This window comes from Myxocyprinus asiaticus, chromosome 39 (genome assembly GCF_019703515.2).
Source record: "Myxocyprinus asiaticus isolate MX2 ecotype Aquarium Trade chromosome 39, UBuf_Myxa_2, whole genome shotgun sequence".
Taxonomy (NCBI): Eukaryota; Metazoa; Chordata; class Actinopteri; order Cypriniformes; family Catostomidae; genus Myxocyprinus; species Myxocyprinus asiaticus.
In genome coordinates, this window is record NC_059382.1 from 36,303,372 (window position 1) to 36,328,197 (window position 24,826).

Sequence of the window (24,826 nt, forward strand, 5' to 3'; positions counted from 1 at the left end):
GCCCTGTTTACAACTAAGTAGGAGGAACGCTGTAGAGAAGCTTAGATGGCTTTGGTTTAGATCTGTCTTTTTATCTATTTGTTTACTCACAATGGTGCGTTTGTGTGCTTATCGTGGATGTCTCAACCGAGAGAAGAACGTGAGATTTCGTCCATAACATGGCAACGCGATTACGTTGCATGAGAGACCACGTGAACTCAACACTCTTGTGAAGCTTACCGGAAGCAATGGATTATAGTTAAAAAGTATTGATCTTTTTCACACCAAAAGCAATTGTGACGCTTCAGAAGACATTAATTTAACCGCTGGAGTCATGAAGATGATGTTTGTGCTGACTGTCTGTGGTTTTTGGAGCTTTAAATGTTGGATCAACATCCACTTGCATTTTAAGGACCTACTGAGCTGAGATATTTTTCAAATGTGTTCTGCTGAAGAAAGAAAGTCATACACACCAATATTATGAGGGTGAGTAAATAATGAGAGAATTTTCATGTTTGGTTGAACTATCCCTTTAACAACACTTATTCAACATTAGTAATATTTGAAAATTTACCTTAATGTAAGTGGACACATGAAGAATTTATGAAGAAGTTCCCAATATTAGAAACCTATGTACATAAAGTTCAGTATGGTGTAGTGTCATCAGGCTTTATTATATGATATATGCTATGAATGAGCATGAAGACTTGAAAAGTGTTTATGCACAGGATTTTCAATCGTCATCGCAGCTCTCTTAAGGATCAGCACTCTGGAGCCACATTTTTTTTTTTTTTACAATTTAAAGTGTACAGTTTACAATTCAAACATGAAGTTCTTTTCTTGAAAGTTTTGCTTGACGGCTGTAGTCACCCATCACTTTCATTGTATATACAAGAGCAGCTTTAACATTTTCCTATAAGTTCCTTCTTTTGCATGGAGGATTTATATTTAAAATGATATATATTTTTGAAAGACTGAGAGAAAGTATTTGGATATTTTAATATATACAGAATTTTCATTTTTTGGGTGAACAATTCTTTTAACCGATACGGGAAAGTAAAATTTCAGGCACTGTTTTCCCAGGCCACAAGCCACTGGTGAGTATTTGCACTCATCAGTTCAAGGCTAAGAACAGATTTGCTCTCAATAATATTTAACTGACTAGTTTTGGCCACATCCCACATTGTCCAACAAACAGCTACAACACTGACTGTGGGAAACATAATCTCTGAACTGCTAAACCTCTCTGGAATGCTGTATAACCATCCTGGAATAGTTAAGGTAAGTCCTACAACAGCAGGATTTTTAACTGTTTGTACAACAAATCATTTGATAGAAACTTTTTTTTTTAATGTTTTATTAATTTTTTTAAATGGGGTAAATGGTGACACATTTCCATATTTCTAAGGTCAAACACAGAGTCTTGTTCCACTGGCATGGTATTTTGCATTGTCTTGTATGGGTTTTAGAGCTTATACTAAAACAGACATTTGCAGTGCCCTCTTGCACTACTCTGTGTTAAAGATACCATGTTTAGTTTGTGTTTAGTTTAGTTCTGCCAAATAACTATATTTACAACACTGAACTTATAATTCTGTATTCGGTTGAAACTTACAAAGCCTGCTAAGGATATGTCTGGGTCATATTTCACCATAAAATCAAAAGAAAAAATAGATAGTGTATTTTGCTGAAGAAAATGAAGCCTATTTTTAGGACCATTAAATTGTTTGCTTTGTGACATTATTTTCATGACTATTAAAACATTTACAGTAATGAATAGTTACAGTATATACAGTGTGTATGTGGGTGTATATATATATATATATATATATATATATATATATATATATATATATATATATATATATATATATAAAATTCAGCTTTTGAAGTAGCTTTGATTTATACAGTATGAGAAACCTGACCTATATTTTGAGGACATTTCCTATACTTTAATTCTGACCTGAAAGAAAACCACATTGTTATTCAAATGATGACATGTGTGACAGCACCATACACTGTAGTTTAGTAAACAAGGTTAAAATTAATTTAAATCAGACATTTTGTTACAATTGTAATTATTTTCTTTGTGGTGTCCTTGCAGTGCAGAACAATGGCTTGACTGTTTCCCTGGCAATATGCATGGCCACATCCTCCCGCTAAATCTCTTACTGTGTGCAATTCAAGGTGAGTGTGTCATCTGTTAATTAAAGGTTTGTGTGTTTATACAGCTACACGACTTTGCTATCAAGAACATTTGCTTTAGGATCAAAACGGCATGTACACGTTGCACAGAATTTCATAGGCTTCCACTGTACAAATAATAAATATGTATTAAATGGCTTCCATTATGTGGCATGGACCTTTGCTTGAGGTTCTATTACTATTTTACACAGCATATCATATGGGTCACTGACAAATAAGGATATATACTGTATATATATATATATATATATATATATATATATATATATATATATATATATATATATATAAAGGATTTTCATTAAAAAAAAAGTGTTTAAAAAAATGCACATGCACCAATGTTTTGTATAAATGTTCTTTGATATATTTTTTTTTTTTTACTTTATCTGTAATCATGTTGTCATGTTTATGTGTTTTGTTCTTGTTTTCATGTCTTTTATTTTCAAGTTTAGTTCCTGTTCCTGTCATGTCATGTGATTTCCTGTTCCCTGATGTGATCTCGTCATGTGCTTCCCCTGTTCATGTGTCATGTTTTTATTGGTTCATTGTTTGATTACTTTATTAGTCCTGTCTTTTCACTGGTTTAAGTTCATTTAGTTTTGTTATCTTATTTATAGTTTAGTCTTGTGATTGGTTGTCTTGTTTACCTGTTACCCATGTCCTTGTATTTAAGCCCTCATGTTTGCCATTGTCTAGTGTCGGGTATTGTGTATGTAACTTTGTTGTATCTTTTGTTATCAAGTCAAGTTTAAGTCAAGACCTAAACAAAACATGACAAATCTATAGTCAAGTCATGTCAAGTCGTTCATGTTTATGTTTTGTTTTGTTCACGTTCACATTTTTGGATATCACATTTGGAAATAAACTGCACTTGGGTTCATCACTTCACCATCATCTCTTCATCTGCCTGTTTCCAGCATCGTTACATATGTTGGTTTAAAACAACTTATATATCATTTTCAACAAACGTTTTGAGTAAATGACTAATGAATGCTGTGTAATCATCAAGTATAAAGCAACAACATATTGTCTTTAATTTGAATGTGAGTGTACATCTTTATCATTTTCAAGGTAGGGCTGTCAAGATTAAAACATTTAATCAAATTAACTGCATGCTATTCTAATTGCAAACAGTCACATATCAATCACATATAAATCAAATACATTACATTAGGGGGGTCATCTTACCCCAATAGTGTGGAAAAATGTTCCCTTTACAGCATAGTATTTACATCATATTTTGTGTTATAACATCTCATTTAATAAGCGTTTCATTTCTTTCCCCTAATAATGGATGATGTGTCATCATCCTTTACCTGCTAAACTTGTATAAGTAAATTCACATAAGGAGGTTATCTTACCCCATCTTCTCCTGCTTCAAGCTTGCTGCAGTGGAAAATTGCTATGGAATTTATGTACAGGTCAGGGGGCATGATTAAATTAGTGTGTTAATTTATTTATTAATAAAGTGTGTTAATTTCCGGATAAGTGTGTTAATTTATTCATTAGGTCAGTTGAATGAATTAACTAACTAACTAACTAACTGCATGTCTAAAAAAAAGGTTATATTATCTGATATTTTTGAGAGACTACAACCTGGGTCTGCAGGACATAATTTCCTGTTGAATGGTTTTCTTGTCACTTTATAACAAAATGTCTTCCCGCACGTTGGTTACACCAAGTTCTCAACCAAGGGTCCTCAGCAAACTTCCAAGGGGGCTGTTATTATTAACTGAATTAAAATGCTGGAAAACACTAAAATCAAGATAGAGGCCTACAATTTATAAACTGTCAGTACCTGAAACGTCTGGAAGTACTATATTAAATGAATAATTTTCTTGACTACAGGGGGTCTTGGAGTTAAAAATGTTGAGACCAGCTGGGTTACACCACACTGAAAATTCAGTCAGGACCACGTCTATCAAATAAATTACTTTATTGACTCAGACTATTTAAAACAATATGTGTAAGATGGAGCCAGAGACCAAAGAGTCCAGAGCAGATAAGGCGGACGGCCAGGGGACCCAGGAGACCAGAGCAGATCAGGCGAATGGCCAGAAGACCAGAGCAGATCAGGCAGACGGCCATGAGACAAAGAAGACCAGAGCAGATCAGGTGGATGGCCAGAAGACCCTAGAGACCAGAGTAGATCAGGCGGATGGCCAGGAGACCCAGAAGACCAGAGCAGATCAGATGGACGGCCAGGCGTGGCTGTGACCTGGCGTGGAGCAGACTCAGGCGTGGCCGTGACCTGGTGTGGAGCAGACTCAGGCGTGGCCGTGACCTGGCGTGGAGCAGACTCAGGCGTGGCCGTGACCTGGCGTGGAGCAGACTCAGGCGTGGCCGTGACCTGGCGTGGAGCAGACTCAGGCGTGGCCGTGACCTGGCGTGGAGCAGACTCAGGCGTGGCCGTGACCTGGCGTGGAGCAGACTCAGGCGTGGCCGTGACCTGGCGTGGAGCAGACTCAGGCATGGCCGTGACCTGGCGTGGAGCAGACTCAGACTTGGCTGTGACATGGCGTGGAGCAGATTCAGGCGTGGAAGGCTTGGAAGCCGGGATCAGGGTAGGGAGAGGAGGATCCTCTGAAGCGAGAGTTTCTAATGTTAGCTTCACATATTCCTCCCAAGTGTAGTCTCCTGTCACCGGCAATTCCCTCCAACAGTGAGCTGTGAGTCCGATCTGGTAAATAGATTTCAGGTGGGAATCAGCAAAACCTGTGTATCTGGCAACGGTGCTGAAAAGATGGAAGTATTCCCTTATGGGTAAATCCGCCTGGCTCAATTGAATGAAATACGCCGCTAGAACCATTTAGTCAGTTGTTCTGTAATGTCTGAATGAAGTCACGAGAGCAGGATCTAGATGCAGCTAATATTTAATACAAATTATCCAAAGTACAAAATAGGGTAAACACTGGAACACAGTAAGTCTAGGAAACTGGGAACTAAAACAAATGTTACATCAAACAGGAGCAAAAAAACAACAACTGACAAAGACTGAACAGAAATCAGGGCATTATATACACAAGGACTAATGAGGGAATGGAACACAGGTGAGATTGGGAACAGCTGACAAAGATGAGGGCAGTGCATTTTGGGAAGTGTAGTCCAGGGAAAACAGAAGACAGACGATAAACACAAGGCAACACAACAGTGAATCATGACAATATATTAGTGTTGGCAGTATGGCTCGGTTCTGGGCAAACAGCAGCAAATATATTTGTAATGTTTTTTTTTTTTTTTTATAAATTTAGACAGTAGATCAAAAAATGAGTGTCACATCATTGAGCCATAAATATTTTGAAGGGGTTTACAGACAGTGATGTATAGGTGAAATGCCAATGTATAAATATCACATCTATCTATAGTTTTTAAACTATATGTATCTTCTTTGCAGCTGTATCCTCTTTTATCCATCTAGAACCCAATAATGCAACTGTGTTACGGGGCAGTGTGGTGCACTTCAACTGCAGCACTGATGAAACCTGGGACCTCATGACGTGGTTAGTGGATGGAAGGACAGTTCTCAGCATTACGATGCAGCAAGGTACTGTGGGCAGAGATCCGGCTGTCTCTACTGTAAATCATTCCACATCAGAGCTCTCAGTGTGGGAGTTAGTCCTGATGAGTGTTCCATTCAGATCTACAGTTCAGGAGGTTATATGTGAACTCCTGCCTACAAAACCCAGCAGGTCATCGGCAACCCTGTCTGTACAAGGTATGTGTCCAAGTGTTGAGTCTGTCTACTTGCACATTAGATTTGAGGGAGGGGAGACCGGGGCTAGTTACCACACTTTTTACCCTAGTGAATATTTCTCAGGGTAGGTTTATTTCTGAAAGTCATTTTCTGCATGGCTACAGTCACAAGTTTTAGCAAAAAAAAAAAAAAAGAAAAAAAAAAGCAATTAAACATTTTCACACTTTTTGCCCAGGAAAAAAGATACATTTCATTGAACGCACCTTGACCTTTGTGAAAAATTGCCCCAAAAGTTGTCGTGTTAATTTCCTGTGTGATCATGTTGGTATCAACAAGCTTAAAGTACTTCTCTTTAAAAGTAGAAAGTAAAAAACCTCCACCAAAAAGTGTTCCATAATTATAATGAAATGATGGGGATATCTTGTTCATTGATTGGATATGTGCAGCCAGAGCTCCATGCATGCTGAGAAGCTGTCAGTTTTTATAGGAGATGTCTGATTTAGGTGTGAGCATCGACCAAGTTGTTTTTCATGGAGGGGAATTAATTTGCTGCTGGCATGAGTGAAGACTGTTGCTCTGGCAGTTTTGATGGAGTATATGACATTGCCGATGCCAGCGAAAGGGCTTGTGGGATGGGAATCGATTGCCTCTTTGCTGGGCTGCAAAAAGAGACAGACAGCCTAGCTCAACTTTAATCTGAGATTTAAGGTTCAGCAGTGGCAACCTAATTTGCCAGTTTTTCAACCTAACCTGTCACTCTTATGGGTACCAAAAATGACAGTCATACACTGACTGCTTTAGGAACTGCTTGCTAAGCTCATTTACTAAAATAAAGCCATGTTTTAAAGGAATAGTTCACCCAAAAATGACATTACTGTCATTGTTTATTCACACTCTGTCCTTCCAAACCCATTTACTGTTATTATTATTTTATTCCTGTGGAACAAAAACATTATGAAGAATCTTTATGCAACTCATGCAACTTACAAAAAAATAAAATATACAGTGCATCCGGAAAGTATTCACAGCGCTTCACTTTTTCCACATTTTGTTATGTTACAGCCTTATTCCAAAATGGATTAAATTCATTATTTTCCTCAAAATTCTACAAACAATACCCCATAATGACAACATGAAAGAAGTTTGTTTGAAATCTTTGCAAATTTATTAAAAATAAAAACCGGGGAAAAAAAAAAAATCACATGTACATAAGTATTCACAGCCTTTGCTCAATACTTTGTTGAAGCACCTTTGGCACCAATTACAGCCTCAAGTCTTTTTGAGTATGATGCTACAAGTGTGGCACACCTATTTTTGGGCAGTTTCTCCCATTCTTCTTTGCAGGACCTCTCAAGCTCCATCAGGTTGGATGGGGAGCGTCGGTGCACAGCCATTTTCAGATCTCTCCAGAGATGTTCAATTGGGTTCAAGTCTGGGCTCTGGCTGGGCCACTCAAGGACATTCACAGAGTTTTCCCGTAGCCACTCCTTTGTTATCTTGGCTGTGTGCTTAGGGTCGTTGTCCTGTTGGAAGATGAACCTTCGCCCCAGTCTGAGGTCCAGAGTGCTCTGGAGCAGGTTTTCATCAAGGATGTCTCTGTACATTGTTGCATTCATCTTTCCCTCAATCCTGACTAGTCTCCCAGTTCCTGCCACTGAAAAACATCCCCACAGCATGATGCTGCCACCACCATGCTTCACTGTAGGGATGGTATTGGCCAGGTGATGAGCGGTGCCTGGTTTCCTCCAGACATGACGCTTGCCATTCAGGCCAAAGTGTTCAATCTTTGTTTCTCATGGTCTGAGAGTCCTTCAGGTGCCTTTTGGCAAACTCCACGCAGGGCTGTCATGTGCCTTTTACTGAGGTGTGGCTTCCGTCTGGCCACTCTACCATACAGGCCTGATTGGTGGAGTGCTGCAGAGATGGTTGTTCTTCTGGAAGTTTCTCCTCTCTCCACAGAGAAACGCTGGAGCTCTGTCAGAGTGACCATCAGGTTCTTGGTCACCTCCCTGACTAAGGCCCTTCTCCCCCAATTGCTCAGTTTGGCCGGGCGGCCAGCTCTAGGAAGAGTCCTGGTGGTTCCAAACTTCTTCCATTTATGGATGATGGAGGCCACTGTGCTCATTTGGACCTTCAATGCTGCAGACATTTTTCTGTACCCTTCCCCAGATCTGTACATCAATTCATTCCTGTCTCGGAGGTCTACAGACAATTCCTTGGACTTCATGGCTTGGTTTGTGCTCTGACATGCACTGTTAACTGTGGGACCTTATATAGACAGGTGTGTGCCTTTCCAAATCATGTCCAATCAACTGAATTTACCACAGGTGGACTCCAATCAAGTTGTAGAAACATCTCAAGGATGATCAGTGGAAACAGGATGCACCTGAGCTCAATTTGGAGTGTCACGGCAAAGGCTGTGAATACTTATGTACATGTGATTTTTTTTCTTTTTTTATTTTTAATAAATTTGCAAAGATTTCAAACAAACATCTTTCATGTTGTCATTATGGGGTATTGTCTGTAGAATTTTGAGGAAAATAATACATTTAATCCATTTTGGAATAAGGCTGTAACATAACAAAATGTGGAAAAAGTGAAGCATTGTGAATACTTTCCAGATGCACTGTATATATATATATATATATATATATATATATATATATATATATATATATATATATCATAAAAATTGTTCATTTAACTCACTATAAGTGAGTTAAATTACAGCCAAACACCAATACAAGAACAAAGTGGAAGCACAGTTCAACCTGATCACTCTCTGAGCATGCGCGGATCAACTAGTGGGTGTTTTTATGGACATATTCAGTCTCTCCCTCTCCCTGTCTGTGGTTCCCACATGCTTCAAGACATCCACCATTGTGCCCATACCAAAACAGTCAAAGATAACTTGCCTAAATGACTGGCTTCCTGTTGCCCTAACTCCCATCATCAGCAAGTGCTTTGAGAAGCTTATCAGAGACCACATGTGCTCTGTGCTGCCTGCCTCTCTGGACCCACTACAGTTTGCTTACAGAAGCAACCACTCCACTGATGATGCCATTGCATTTACACTACACACTGCTCTTTCCCGCTTGGAAAAAAGGAACACATATGTGAGAATGCTGTTTGTGGACCACAGCTCAGCATTCAACACCATAGTGCCATCCAAGCTTGATGTGAAACTCCGGGTTCTGGGCTTGAACAGCTCACTGTGCAGCTGGATCTTGGACTTCCTGTCGGGCAGACGTCAGGTGGTCAGAGTGGACAGTAACGTCACCTCGCTGCTGACCCTGTACACTGGCGCCCCCGCAGGGCTGTGTTCTCAGCCCACTCCTGTACTCCCTCTACACACATGACTGCATGGCAACACACAGCTCTAGCGCCATCATCAAGTTTGCAGATGATATGTTGGTGGTAGGTCTGATCACCGACAATGATGAAACAGCCTCCCTCAACGTCAGCAAGACCAAGACTTGTGGTGAACTTCAGGAGACAAGACAGAGGAACACAGCCCCATCTCCATCGATGGAACACTGGTGGAGAGGGTCAGCAGTTTCAAGTTCCTTGGTGTCCACATCACTAAGGATCTCTGTCCACATAGAGGCCATTGTGAAGAAGGCTCACCAGTGCCTCTTCTTCCTGAGATGGCTGAGGAAGTTTGGAGTGAACCCCCGCATCCTCACACTGTTCTACACCAGCACTGTAGAGAGCATCCTGACTGGCTGCATCAATGCCTGGTATGGCAACAGCACCACCCTCAACCGCAAAGCCTTGCAAAGGGTGGTGGGAGGAGCCAGACACATTGTCGGAGGTGAGCTTTCCTAGGTGGTGTGTGAGAAAAGCTTGGAGAATTATCAGAGACTCCAGCCACCCGAGCCATGGGGTGCTCTCACTGCTACCATCAGGCGGGTAGTATCGCAGCATCAGGATCTGCACCAGCTGACTTCGTGACAGCTTCTTCCCCCAAGCGATCAGACTTTTGAACTCTTGATCTCTCACGATCAATATACAGTACATCAGCACTGCACTTTATTTGTCTCAAATTGGACTCTCATACTTTATACTTTCTCTTAATAGCACACTGGCTCCGGACTATCAAACCGACAGCCCGAATGTCAATTCAACACTATACAACAACTTACTGCATATTTATTCCCAACTGAGTACATGTGTAAATGGGGGCGGATACTGTGTATTTCTATTGTATACTGTGAATTTTATATTGTGTATATTGTATACTGCATATTATTAGGTGTATATTGTATATTGTGTCATGTGTAAATTAGATGTTTATTGTAGATTGGTCTTTCACCCACTGTTGCACTTGTGTATATGGTTGAGTGACAAAAAAGTGATTTGATTTGAAATAATTCACTATATTCTTTAAATCTTCTGTAGAGCCCTATGAAATTAATCAAATTTCTTTTAAAATTCTGTTTTATTTTTTCCAAATTCTGTGTTCATCTTCATCATCATAAAAAAATAAAGAAATAAAAAAATAAATAAAAAAAATTGAATCAAATGAAAACAGGTAAATTACTGGTAATCTGTGTTACATTTTATGTGTTTTTGTGTACTGTTGGTATTGTGATACACGTTGTATATGCAGCACATGCACATGACATTCTTCATCGCTGGCAAATGATAGGATTAATTTGCAACTTTTTGAAGTATTTAAAGTATCCCGATACTGTTTTATGATGTGAGAAACCGCTCCAAGTGATTCAGTCTGTGTGTGAACTGTTCAAATGATTCAGACTGAATTGCCAACCGGTTTTGGTTGTTTTGCTAGCACCTAGACCAATTCATTGAAAAGAAAAGAGTGATTCATTCACAAATTGGGTATCGTTGGTCAGGTTCTACACAAATACACAGAATTGTCTGTTCTGGGTCAACTGTTTATACAGTATGTATATGATTTTTTTTTTAACATTTTTTATTTATGTATGTGTGTATTGTTTGAATACCATCTTGTATTCATTTTTCATTCACTAGTTGTCTGAATTGTTTTCCTTTCCTGAAAGCAAAACTGAGTGTGAGAATTGAACCCTTGGTAGATCTGTAGTCAGAAGTCATTCCAATGCACCTACTAAATTGGCTGCCCAAGAGTTTCATGTAACAGTAGGGATATTTCACCATGGTTGTTCCTGCATTGGCTTTCTTTTTATTTATTTTTTTATTTTTTTATATATACCTATTTTTAAGAAACTTAATAGTGATATTCACAATTTTGAATAATTTTATATCAGCAGAAAAATCATTGCAAATATATTACGGATATTCAATGTATTGCCCTGCCCTAATATCTGTTCTCTTAAATAACAGTTCCATCTACTACAGTATTCAACTCAGCTAAAACAAAGAAATTACCTGATACTTTTAATGTATTATGGAGTGAGATTATTCATCACCGATAGCAAACATTTGACCTATGACTCTATTAGCAATATTGTATGTTTAATACAGCCCTTCCACATGGATGTGGGGCAAATCTCTGCCTTATACAGCTTTTGAATTAATTGGGCAACTTGGAATTTCCAGTTAACAGTCAGCATCTCTTGCTGTGATTTGTGGCATATTGGGTCAGACATACAGTTGGAGGGCGACCACAAATCTCCTGGGAATTGCAAATCGTCCTCTCTCCTCCCATTACAAAAGACTCCCATTCATTTACATGTGCAGGACTAAATGCTGTTTCTCAACAAGATAAACATACAAGCCCACATGTGAGTGGGCATGTGTTCAGAGATATGCAAACAATTTTCTCAATCTCTCACTGTAATGTTATCTTTATTTTAGTAGTAGTAGTAGTAGTAGTAGTAGTAGTAGTAGAAGAAGAAGAAGAAGAAGAAGAAGAAGAAGGAGAAATACAGCTGCAATGGCAACAAACAATGTGTTTGTAAAATACAGCATTTTACGACAAAATTAAAGATAGCAGACACTCAATATGGCCGACATAGGAACATTGGGTATCAATCGACTCTGTATGCCCCAAGGAATCTAAAGAGATTCTCATGAATTTTGGCCAAACTATTCAGAAGTTCCAAGCAAAAATAGCCATTTTTCATATTTCTTGAGGTGGTGTGGTGCTGAAACTGCTTAGGCACCCTCAGGTCCTGGTTATGATGACCAAGTTTAGTTTCAATATGCCAAAGCGTTGCCAAGATATAGCTTCACAACCTCTTTGGTGTGCTTGACAAATTTGTTTAAAGTGTTGTATGAGAATGGTTAGGTCTCTCAAAATGTTTTTGATAGCTTTTTGTCATGATTGTCCCTAGATTATACATGCCAAATTTTGTGCAAATCTGACATATGGCCTAGGAGGAGTTAGAAAAAAATAAAACGGGTTTGTCGGAAAATTCAAAATAGCGGAATATTTAGTCTGGTAGAAACTGAATGGCAGCCATGGACATTGCATGGCAATGTGGTATTCTTTGAAGTAACTTGAAATACTATGTCAATAATTCAGTAATATGGTATATCAAAGTATTGTTATCTGATACTTTCACTGTACCATGATACTTCCACAGTACTTTTTTTGTAAAAGGGGATAGTAGAGAGGAAAAGGAAATTATGAGGAGAACATGGGGGAACAAGAACTGGATCATGGGAAATAATGTGAGCTAAATTACTGTTTACATGTTTCCAAAAAAATATGCATGGAGGCACACTTAGGCCCCATTTACTCCTTGCATTAACATGCATTTCATATTCGGATAGTATCTGGATATTTTAAGTAGGATTGCATTTACACCTTGCAGTCAAATGTGTCTCCACTGTGATTGGATAGAGATCCAATCAAAGTTACCGGCGCAAGGTGTCAAAATATATTTGCTAAATATGCTTCTCATCTGAAATGCGTGAGCAAAGCCTGGCTTCACGTGAGTGTCACGCAAGTAAAATGGAGAGAGGCGTGACCAAGTAAGGATCATTTGAAAGAGACGAGATATTCCAAATGTATTTTAAATGTAATAATTAATTGGATATTGTTCATTGTTCGGGTGACAAGATTGCAAGATGGCAGTGTCTGTTGTGTTCTTCACATTGCAATGGCAGAATAAACAGAAAAAGGCAAGAACCCACAACAAAGCACTTAAACAATGGATGACTGTAGTGTAACCTCATAATCACATAATTAATTAACTGAATAGTATGCCACAACTTTTCCAGTACTTTTATTTGGGATGCACTAATTCTAATTTTGTATGCAATTTTGAAAAGATTGTATGCAAATTGGAAAGCAGCCTCTCATCCACATCCAGTCTCTTTATAAATGGCTTTCCTCTACAGACTGGTCACAGAGTTAGGCTTAGGATGTAAATCATGCAGGGCTAAACGTGTGTCAGCCGTTAGCACACAGAAATGCTCACAAAGCTTTTCATTAGGGGCATGGAGAGCCATGCTTCTTCAAGATTAAATGCTGTCTCATACAAAGTAATTTTCCCTGCCCCGACCCTCCTGTTGAGAAAAAAAAATTACCAAGCTGACAGGGGAAAAGCGGCTCTGCTTTCAAATTACAATATCAGGACCAGAAAGACTACCATTGTTATCAGCAAAAATGCAACATTAAACTGGATCCTAACAGAGCTCGCGATCCAAGAATGTCTATAGTAGGATTGTGTGTATAGAAGGATACGAAGAAAACACAGAAAACACAGACTAAAAGTAACAAAACAGAAGATAAACAAACATCTTCGATGTGAAGCAGCAGCATTTAGTTAACAAACTTCCAGTATCCAGGATGATAGGTGTCAGTATACAGTCCAAAACCATAAGTACTACTTAGCCCTGAGACAGGCAAATTCGGCAGAGGAATTCGAAACAGGGCCCAGTACGTGTGCTACTATGCCCTGTACTGGGGTAGGTGCTCCACATGTGCTGGTTACCTGTGGTAACCCCTTGTGACGTATTTTCCATGGTACGGTTTGCCTTCGGCAGGGCCCCCCCGCCTCCGGTCACCGTGTTGTAGAGCTCCTCCCCTCCGGGTAGGACCTACCATGGGGCTTCTTTCACATGTGACACATGCAAAACCTGAATGAGTGGTTGCGAACCAGCTCCTTTTATACCCGCATGTCCGGGGGAGTGGCATGCAAATTCCACTCGCCAATTCCCATTGGCCTTTTCTCAAAGATCAGAGGTGGTTTGGGCTCCCAAGAGCGACCCCTATTGTCACTACATTGACACAACGTCTCGTTCCCTCCATCAGGGAATGGAGATTACAACAGTAACCAAGACGATACAATGTTAAAGGCTACACTGGTTAGCATTTCTTGTAAAAATACCCTAACCTCATAAAAAAAACATTGACAAGGCGTGTAATCGTGTATTTATTGGATTTATGTTTCATCTGTCAAAGCGTTTCTAACTGTTTCTTTTTGAAACTTGATGTAGCTCCTCTATTAAGCTCCCAAGGGAAAATTCCTCAATAACGTCATATCCACCTTTTCACTCACAACAGTATGAACTTGTATGAATGTAACACATCTTAAGAAAGTGTTTCACTGCTCTTCGAAAGCTCCTCAGATTGCATCGTTTATATGGATAAATGTTTTCTAACTGAATAGTCTAAACATTAAATGAAACAAATGACAATAAAATGCATAGTAATCTCTTCAGTAATCAAAATACTTTTTGAATGTAACTGTATTCTGATTACCAATGATTTAAACTGTAACTGTAGTGGAATACAGTTACTAATATTTTGTATTTTAAATACGTAATCTTGTTACATGTATTCCGTTATTCCCCAACCCTGCATATGGGCATGTGTGAGCTCCATTTTCTAGATGTAATGTCCATTGTGGTGAGCCAAAAGCAATTTGTTTTCAGTTGTACAGGCTTGTAACACAGTGAAGAGTAATGCATATTCTATAAACGTTACCCCCACACCCAACACTAAACCTAACCATCAGTGGAGTTAAAAAGTAAAGTTAGAGGGGAAAATGCAAGCTCCGAATCACGCTCGTCACTAATTATGTGAAAGTGATTACTTTCTGGTTTCAATGCGGGATCCGTACCGGGCTTTTCCTCGTTGCTAGCGCTTCCAGTTGCACCACAAGGGAAGGTTAACAACACACTGGAGTCGATGCAAACAATGTCTTTTAGGAGATGGCACTCACCATTGAGTTGGCATAATATGGCCGATTGTAGGGTACTGGAACTTTTGGAAACAACATGGTTACTCTTCTGGGACACCTGTGTGAACTTGAGGGGAAATGACTTCATACAGATGCAGCTTGGTTTGATATTTTATCTAATGCAATGGCATTCATACATTTAGGATGCCTTGAGTTTTCCAATACTTTTTGGGCCACTGTACATACCTAGGGGTGCACAGAAACAGAAATAATCATACTTTAAATATCCCCTTTTGCCAAAGATAGGCTATTTGTTTTATAACGTGCAAAATGCCCATGTGTTTAAAATCCTAATCTAGAACAAGGAAATATCACAATTTTGGAGGGTGACCTGTCAGCTTCAGAGGGCACATTGGTCATCTTCCATTGCCAGATGGTTGGCTGGTATCCAGACCCTGTTGTGATCTGGGTGGTCAATGGCACAACTGTGGATAGAAGCGACTACAACATCAGCAGTCTTCAGGAGTCAGACGACCTCTTCCACTCAAACAGTGTGTTACAGTTAAAAGCAGAGACAAGCACCATGGTACAATGCTGTGCGTCCGTGCCTGCCACACTAGCACACCAAAGCAGCAGTGTAAAGCTAACTGTAGGTAAGACGGATTGGTTTTCAATGAGCCCCTCAGGCAACTAAAGTAATTAGCACTAATTGGGGAGCATTATGTTTATTATGAGAACAGCATGTCTTTAGGCTTCACATTTTTAAGAAGAATCAAGCCTGACAATGCCTGCCCACTTTCAGGAAGTATTTTCCCCATTAATTTTGTTCCATAGGGATTTCATAAAATACTTCATAAAAGAGTTGTAAGCCATGAACCACAACAACCAGCTCTGAGGTGAATCGCAACATTACAAACTTTGATTTGAAAGTAAAAAAGTATTTGAAAATCAGACAAAGGACAAGACTGTGTACTTAACGTCTTTAAAGCGGGAATAAACTACAATCCCATGAAGCACTGTGAATGATGTTAAGTGAAATAAAAGTGTGTCGTGGGAGTTGGTGATCACTGCTGGGCTCTTTTGTGAGTGGCCAGTCTCTGATTGGTCGATCTTTTCTATTCCGGATCATGGATAGTGTTGTTATTCACAAAGATTTCCACTATTGAACCAGATTTGTAAAAACTGAAGTTGAAATAATGCAGTCTGATAGCTTCAGCACATCAGAGCTCACCGTAGGTCTGTTTTAAAAGGTTTATAATTTATTGTAAATAATCAGTTCCCCTATGGAAAAAATTAATGGGATTTTAACTTTCAGAACCAGACTGTTGTGCTACTATTATTAGAACAGATAATCTCATAAAAACTGTCAAGAAGATGTCCGGTTTACATTTCACCTAAGGACAAATAAAAAATAAAAAATAAAAAATAAAAAAAGGAAATAAGAAATAACATTTTGAATAAAGAAATAAAGAACATTTTCCCATTACACATTATCGTAATGCAAAAAAGCTCTTTCTCATTACAATACAAAAAATAATTTTTTAGGATTTAAATTGAGAAGTAATTATACATCCTAGTAGTATTTTTTATAATGGCTTTATGCTAATTTAAATGGAAAAATAAACATATTACCTTTGTTTATCAGAGATACCACTTGATATTTTGTAATTCTGTGAAATTCAAACATTTTTAAATGTTACTTAAATGTCCAAAAAAAAAAAAAAAAAAAAACCTTAATACCACTGCATACTCTTTCTCCCCTGACAGCTACAAAACCAAATAGTTTAATGACTGAATGCATTGTTCAAAGCATTTTGCAGAGGTTTGTGCTCGTAAATCATATGGTCATAAACATACAAATGTGTTTTGCAGTGCCGCCAAGAACTACACAGGACTATACAGTTTTGATCGCTGTAACGGTGGCAGTGTGTGTGATCATTCTATTGGTAATACTCATCCTGCTCCTGTACTATAGAAAAAAACTCACAAGTAAGCAAATTAATTTTACATCTGTCCTAAAAGTTCCTTTAAATCTCTATCACAAGTTATTAAAATAATGAAGAGAGAATTTGGTGGTAAGTCAAAGCACTGCTTGCCACATATTGGGCCAACAGCAAGGGCACATTTTCATTTAAGAGGCTAAATGAACATTAATAAGTTAAATGTTTTAAATTTTCTTTAAAACTTTGTTGTTACCTGCAATATTTAGCCAAATCATGCATTTTAAACTAGACAGGTATTCTTCAAAAATACATTACAGCACAGTATCTGTGCCTTAACAATGTCATTTCAGCTCAATTGCTTGATCTAGCAATTGTCAGATATTAAATATTAATTAAAAGCCATTTGGAAATGGCAGTTGTCACATATTTTGCTTCCTATTGCAACCATATATTTCCCACGTCACAACACAACGCATTTATCCCTAATTGATAGATGCCGTAACTACACCATCTGACTGCTTTCTACATTGATAGCCATTCAAAGATTTATTTATTTTTTTTCAAGAAATATTTAAATTACAAATATTTTATTATAGTGTTTTATCAGTAGCCCATTTTTTGGAGGGCTTCTAACTTAGTGGTGCCATCAGCCTATCATGACGTAATTTTTTCTGCAGCTCTGATGACTTGTGTTGCAATTATTGCTTAGGTGAAAAAAAAAACTGGCTTACATATCTGGGTGCCCATGAGCAAAGGGGTCATGTGCCAGCGAAGCAACTGTCATTGAGATGAATGGGAATGATAAGGGATAGATTTCTCCAGGTATTATTCATCTGAACAATGACAGACGGGGACGTTGGAGGCATAAGGGGCAGTAGGAGTATTTGGGAAACCTATTTGGAAACAGGTTTTTGTAATGCTGTTTGGTGCCAATGATGGCTCAGTACACACTTCACCTTTAACCTCACTTTTCAAATATAGCCTAAGAATTTGTTGCTGTCTCTTTCTGACCCTCTTATTGCACCAGTGTATGACAATTTGATTGCTAGTCAAGTGTGCTACCAGATGACAGTTACTCCCCAGAACCAGTAATGTCTGGTTAATGGGATGTTGTTCTCCCTTCTCTTCCCAGAATCCAGCTCTGAAAATAAACTAAGGTAAGACATGTTTATGTTTACATATCACACCTGTTTTTAGACTTTTCTCTCCTGAATAAGAGATTAACAGGTGTCCATAGCTGGCAAATGCAATTACAAAAGGGATTGCAACTCCATTTTAATTTTGGCAGGACTGGAACATGACACTGAGGAGACAAAATCACAAATGGAGACATAGTCATATTGAAATCGTCACACACAAAACACTAGAAATTTGCAAATTAATTTGGACAGACATTATTTGTTCAAGCTGAAGAAGAACAAATACAAATACATTTTTTTACATTTGTTATTGCATTTGAATTATGTCACCACATGCATTCACTGAACTTCCATAAGCGCTGTCACAGAGACACAGAGAAATCAAGTAATAGGGACATTTTCTCTATGCCATTTCATAAAAAATAAAATAAAAATAAAATAAAATAAAAAATAAGAAATCACTCACAGCACTTTTAATATATTTTTAAACAAAATACAATTAAAAATGCATTTTTAAAAAAAAAAATTATAACTGGACGACACTCTTTGAATTAAACATGCAATGTAATGAGTTCAGCAATGTGGGGCACTACAGCAAACAGTTAATCACTTTATAATGTATACAGTCTCATGTACTATTTTTATATTGTCATACAAGTCATATTGCACATTATGTAGTAAGCAGTACGCCAGTATTTCACTCTGAACATAACTACTGATTCCTACAATGGTCTGCCCAAAAAAGGGCTTGAGACAAGCAAAAGCTAAAACAAAACAATAATAGTTTGTAATGAAGAGATGATTTTATACTGATTGTATATTATTTTACAAATAATGTACAGGCTAGTTCTAATTGCCTGTGTTTGCATTTGTCTCTTTAGCTCCTCTCTATGGACTGTCAACTTGAATGGTGAGAGGACATGTGCTACTGAAGAAACCAGAGGAAAGGTTAATCAAGGATACCACGCTGAAGACATAAGAGGTAATAACACCAAATTATTACATCAGAATAAGTAAAGTTATGCTTTGCATGAAGATGTGCCTATTTATACAGTTTATTTTCAACGTGTCACCTTGATATAACAAAATACACATGATAAAATAATTATAAGCAACTTTTTCTCACTCTTGGGATTTCTGTTATTAGTTATCAATACCCCTAACAAGTACCAAAAGGCACAATGGTACTACCGTGTTTTTTGAACATAGTGCTTTGGTAAAACCATATAATAACCACCTGATACCATGGTACCAACACAGTTCCTTTAATGAGAGATAAAATCATACTTTTAGTGTGGTTTATGCTTAAAAAGTTCTCAGGTTCAAAAAAATTAAAAAAATAAAATAAAATAAAAAATAAAAAATTCATTATGAAACAAGACAAAGTACACCTGGTTTGTATACAAGATATTTTGTATTAATCAATATTTCACACACAATTATAGAATCCATGCTTACCTATTTAATTGTATTTATTTACATATTTAGTCAGATTCACATCTGCTTGTCACCCCACAGGTTCAGGACACAGTGAACTCAGGGACAGAGTTCAAAGCACCATGAACATCAGCCCTCCACAGGTAAAAAATACCTCTGCATTATTTAAAACTCATAGTGGTGGGATTTCTGACACCTCAAACCAAGTCTCCTATTGCACACTTGGTGAAAAGCTTATCCCTCCATTACTATGATATAAAGGCTACATAATGATACATTGAGGCATTCTTTTTTTTTTACATTAATAAAGAATGCCTATTACCTTCTTTAATCATATTATTGCGCCATAATAGAGCTGTAACCAATAACATTAAAATAATTTAAAATACTAATTTTTAAAATTAAATTGTCCTGTTACTGCACAAAGATTTTAATTATATATATATATATATATATATATATATATATATATATATATATATATATATATATATATATATATATATAATTTTTATTTTTATTTATTTTTTGCATAATTGCTTCAGGGTCATTTTCAGGAAAGCCATTATTGCCTGAAAAAAAAAAAAAAAAAAACATTTGAAAAGGTTACTGCTAATAATCTGATTCCTCTTTTTTTTTTTTTTTTTTCAATAGCAGATTCTTAAAATATTACCCCCAGTCCTAAATTGCAAAGTACAAAGAGTTATTTATTATTGACAGAGAATAGTCCCAAATACTGACAAATATGTTGCATGGTTATATGTTTTGGGGTTAATGATCAGTTTAAACATGTCTAATAATGGCCTCAGGCTAGCAAATGTCATTGCAATATTGTTTTCCCATAACAGAGTGTTGATATTGACAAGGCCAATATATGTAAGTGTAAACATAATGACACACTGATAAAGACCATGATAGAAACTTACCTCTGTTTTAACCATGTGGTCAAAAAGACTTGGTATGATGTAAGAAATATTACGTTTTTTTTTTTTAAATGGGGAAATGTCACAGCATAAGAGGGTTGAACAGAAAGTAAGGGACAAAGACTAATATTGCATTTTGTCAGAAAAAGCATAAAGCATAAAAAAAAATCTACACATACAGGGACAGCATGAAATTCTTATTTTTGTAGTATTTTTTCTGCATGCAGATTGTCTGATATTCTGATGAAAAACTTCATCTTCTTTCAGAAAACATTAAACAACATGCCAAACAGCATGTATATCATGTTGTACAAATACTATCCTTATTCCAGAGAGAATAATTATCTGGTGTAGTTCGAATGATTCCGAGCGAATGATTTGCACATTTACAGTATTTGAAGATTTGACCTTTTTAGACATTTAGAGAAGTGTTTTTACACTTAGTTTGAGCAAGTGCATTTAACCACACTACATTTGGTCCCCAGATTCATCCATTCCCTGCTGAGTGATTAGAAAATATAATTTGGCTTGTTCTTGACAGGTTCCTGACATCGTAATTTTCTCCTCTCAAAATCACAACGAGGGAGATTTTTTAAACCTGTACAGTAAGGAAACGAAGACATTTCATCAAGTCACCACTGTTTGACATCATCATCACCACCACAACAACGCAATGCTATTTAAATGCAGTGTGTTGAAGCTGCTGTTTTGGACCAGCTTTCTGTTAGGAGAGAAACCCCAAGTCCATTCTGATATTATCATTACAAAAGATTTCTCTGCCAAAGAGTTGTAAAACTGTAAAGTGTAAACTGTGTGTGAACTGTGTGCTGTGAAGTTCATGACTTGCATGTCAAGGGAGTCTGAATATGTTACGTTATCATGTGAGCCCCTGTAATCATGTCAACTGAATCACTCAGGCTTATAGTCACACGTCAATACCACAAGTATCCATGCACCAAGACCACCATCAATGTACAGTATTTTTATGTAAATCATTACCATTTTTGCATTAACACTTTAAAAAAAAAATGTATTGTGTAATTACTTGTATTCAGGGTTGGGGAGTAACGGAATACATGTAACGGGATTGCGTATTTAAAATACAAAATATAAGTAACTGTATTCCACTACAGTTACAATTTAAATAATTGATAATTAGAATACAGTTACATTCAAAAAGTATTTTGATTACTGAAGAGATTACTTTGCATTTTATTGTCATTTGTTTCATTTAATATTTAGTCCTTTAAGATGGAAAACATTTATTCATATATATGATGCGATCCAAAGTGCATTTGAACAGCGGTAAAACACTTCCTTATAAAAGCAGACAGAGAAGTAAATTTGAAGTAAGTTTGGAGCACAAGAAATATAAATAAACCTTGTGTAAATTGTCAGCTTTACGCTAAGCTAAAATGCTATTTCTAGCCATTTACATGCATGTTACCAGGCACGATCATATTTTTTTATCAAGAAAATTCACGTTAGATCATAATTTCAATTTTTCTAGTAAGACCTTTGATATTAGGGCAAAATCGTATTTTTGATAATACATTTTGTATTGTTTTCCTGTAAAAATATCTAAAAATCTTAATTAGATTGATCTTGTTTTAGAAACAACACTGCATAAGATATTTAGGTTTTTCAGAGAATGTATTTTTAACATGTGTATTTTGTCTTACTGTACTGGCAGAGTTTTTATAGTCAAAACAAGTGAAAAAATCTACCAGTGCTGAAGAAGTAATTCAAAGTATTTAGAATATGTTACTAACCATGAGTAATCTAACGGAATATGTTACAGATTACATTTTACAGCATGTATTCTGTAATCTGTAGTGGAATACATTTCAAAAGTAACCCTCCCAACCCTGCTTGTATTACCCTTTACACATTTACATAACAAATTAAATCATTTTGTTTTCTTCATCGGTCATCGAAGGAAGTATTAAACCTTCAAGGCTCCAATACACAAAGTTCTTCTTCATTCTTCGCTCAGAACTAAAAAGAAGGTAGAAACAGCTGAGAGACAGTAGCTATACTGTTTGTGAACATTCGGACACCACACATGCCGCTGGGGCCAGCATTTGGAGAAACATTTAAATTCAATCCATGCTCTTCTGTCAACAGACTTCATGTAAAACATTAACCAATGTGACATTAAAATGTGTTATCAATTACTACATGCCTCATTCTATGAATAGAATCCACATGAGATCAGTTAAAGTAAAAGCTGTTTTAACCACTCGATGATGATTGAAAGTAATGTATATGCAGTAGATTATGTGTAATTTCACATGTATACATTCTGCATTCAAGGCACTAATACTACTGCAAACACTATACATGGCCATAATATGCACAAATTAACATCTGTTATTGTATTTTATGATACATTTTGTGAAAGAATCCACGTAAGATCAAGTTCTTTTTAAAAATAATTGTATCATATAATTTCAATGCGGCTACAGTAAATATACATATGTACTGTACTGTAGATACATTTGCAACAGCTCAGCAGCTCTGCACTCCAGTGTGTTCACGTTGACCGATCTCAACTGAGTGTAGAAATGAACTGCAAAAAAAAGATGTCAGATTAAAAGTAGGTGGAGCACCGGGTCACACTCATCGATGACGTGGACAGGGTAGTAAGAAGGTGTTTAACAGCTGGTGCAAATTTTTTATGAGAGTTTGCACTGGCAAGCTGGCAAACCTCCACAACAAAGCCAAAAACACCTCTTTTTGGCCAGATTTTGTTCGAAATTACATAACACCTGTTGGTTGGCTCAAAGTTGCACCTATGTTTATGCTAATAACCTTTGAACCATAAGGTCAAGAAACAAAAATTTCTTTGCTTTTCTTTTACTGCAATGAATTGAATATACTGTATATTCAACAAATGTAAAAAAATTAAGCCATTGTTGTATTAATTTTATTTTTTTGATACAGTAAAGTCACCAATAACCACTGTAGGGGGTTGGTTGCAGACATCTGGTGGTTAAAATGATAAATTTTTCATCTATGTTTATTTCATATTAGTTACATAGTAGAATAGTTTATCTAACATATCTGATTCTCATTACAAAAATCATGGAATTTGTGCAAGCAATGCTTTTTTAAAAATTATTATTATTTATTTATTTTAAGTAGTGGGACACCAAAGTGTACCTTATTTGTGGAAAGTGCCAAATGCAGTCTTTCTTAAAAGTTAAAACCTGGTTAACAATTGACCTATTTTTGCAATGAAAGAGTAATGTGATAATGGCTTTGGCAGCACTTAGCAGGGCCGTGGCAAGGAATTCTGGGCCCCCTGACTGTATATTGGTCTGATCCCCTAAAAAATACAGTTTAAAATATGTTGTGGGCCCCCCTGAGCCTGTGGACCCCTAGAACCGTTACCACCTTTCACCCCATTAGCTATGGCCCTGGCACTTAATATAGTATCGAAATGAAAATTAGTGGTGTCTCCCATGTCATTATTACCAGAGACTGTTATGGCACTTTTCCACTGCACGTTACAGTTTGATTCGACTCGACTCTGCTCGCTTTACTTTTCTGACCTTGCTTTTCCACTGCAGTGTAGTGCCGCCTCAACGTGGGTGGGATTATAGGCTGATCGTCATAGTTGCGCCGCCTCTACTGCCATGACATCATCTTAAATGCAACACAAACATTACTGACCATAAAAAATAAAATGACCGCTAGCTGTTAGCTACTAGCTCATTGTGCTACATGAAGCAGTTGTTGCATGGTGATTTTGCCTGGATGTTTTAGAAGCAAGCTTTCCAGTAGCTGGTCAACTAAATAAAGTGAAGCTTTCAAGCAGAATATAGAGTTAATGTAACAAAACGTACCATCCTCCATCGTGGACTCCAACAATGCCGAGTCCAGGGCACTCTCCCTCCCATTGCTCACTGGTCTATTGCCATAGATAGCGTCCATTTGGTCAAACCACTTCCACTTTCTTCTGTTTGAACCACTCCGGCTGTTGTGGTCCTTGATGGTTCTGTAGTCACTTTTATGTTTTTTAAACTTTTCCCTACACTGTTGGTAGGTCCATTGGTAGCGGTGTGCGGCCAATAGCTGAGACACTTCCTGAAAGACTTTTTCGTTTCGCGTCATTTCATTCACTGCTAACGAGAGGAATGTCTGCACCTCGTTTATTGACCACGGCGTGGTTTTGCGCACAGCCGTTTCTTTTTACTTTTTACATTTTCTTTTTCACGAAAGTCGCGTGAACAAATGATATTGTTGTTGCTGTTGCTGACTTTAAAACTAGCGGGTTGATGTCCTGTGTCGCAAATCCAGTGACGCTGGCAGTGACGATTCTCTCTGACCACTCAGTGATCTGCAGGGTTTTGACATCACATTTAGTATTGTCATGGTTACTTGTGTAACCTCCGTCCCTGATGGAGGGAACGAGACGTTG

At 37.3% G+C, this 24,826-nt stretch overlaps 1 protein-coding gene across 2 annotated transcripts; it reads left to right on the forward strand.

Annotated features, from left to right (window-relative positions):
- The first annotated feature begins 1,163 nt into the window (after positions 1 to 1,163).
- Positions 1,164 to 22,578, forward strand: igsf5b (immunoglobulin superfamily, member 5b). Of its 2 annotated transcripts, XM_051678550.1 has the most exons (9): positions 1,164 to 1,260; positions 2,084 to 2,166; positions 5,579 to 5,899; positions 15,318 to 15,611; positions 16,831 to 16,947; positions 18,034 to 18,058; positions 18,922 to 19,022; positions 19,559 to 19,620; positions 20,942 to 22,578. In XM_051678550.1, exons 2-9 carry the CDS (start codon positions 2,118 to 2,120, stop codon positions 21,044 to 21,046), a joined length of 1,074 nt encoding a protein of 357 aa, XP_051534510.1. In that variant the 5' UTR covers positions 1,164 to 1,260; positions 2,084 to 2,117; the 3' UTR covers positions 21,047 to 22,578. The 2 variants fall into 2 exon arrangements, with proteins under 2 accessions (XP_051534510.1, XP_051534511.1); XM_051678551.1 differs by lacking the exon at positions 15,318 to 15,611.
- Positions 22,579 to 24,826: the final 2,248 nt, after the last annotated feature.

Excerpts from the sequence above, each read along its gene's own strand:
- igsf5b (XM_051678550.1), top strand. The coding sequence starts at position 2,118 with ATGCATGGCCACATCCTCCCGCTAAATCTCTTACTGTGTGCAATTCAA. Across the intron at positions 18,059-18,921 it reads AGCTCTGAAAATAAACTAAG|CTCCTCTCTATGGACTGTCA; the intron begins GTAAGACATGTT and ends TTGTCTCTTTAG. Across the intron at positions 19,621-20,941 it reads TGAACATCAGCCCTCCACAG|GTTCCTGACATCGTAATTTT; the intron begins GTAAAAAATACC and ends TGTTCTTGACAG.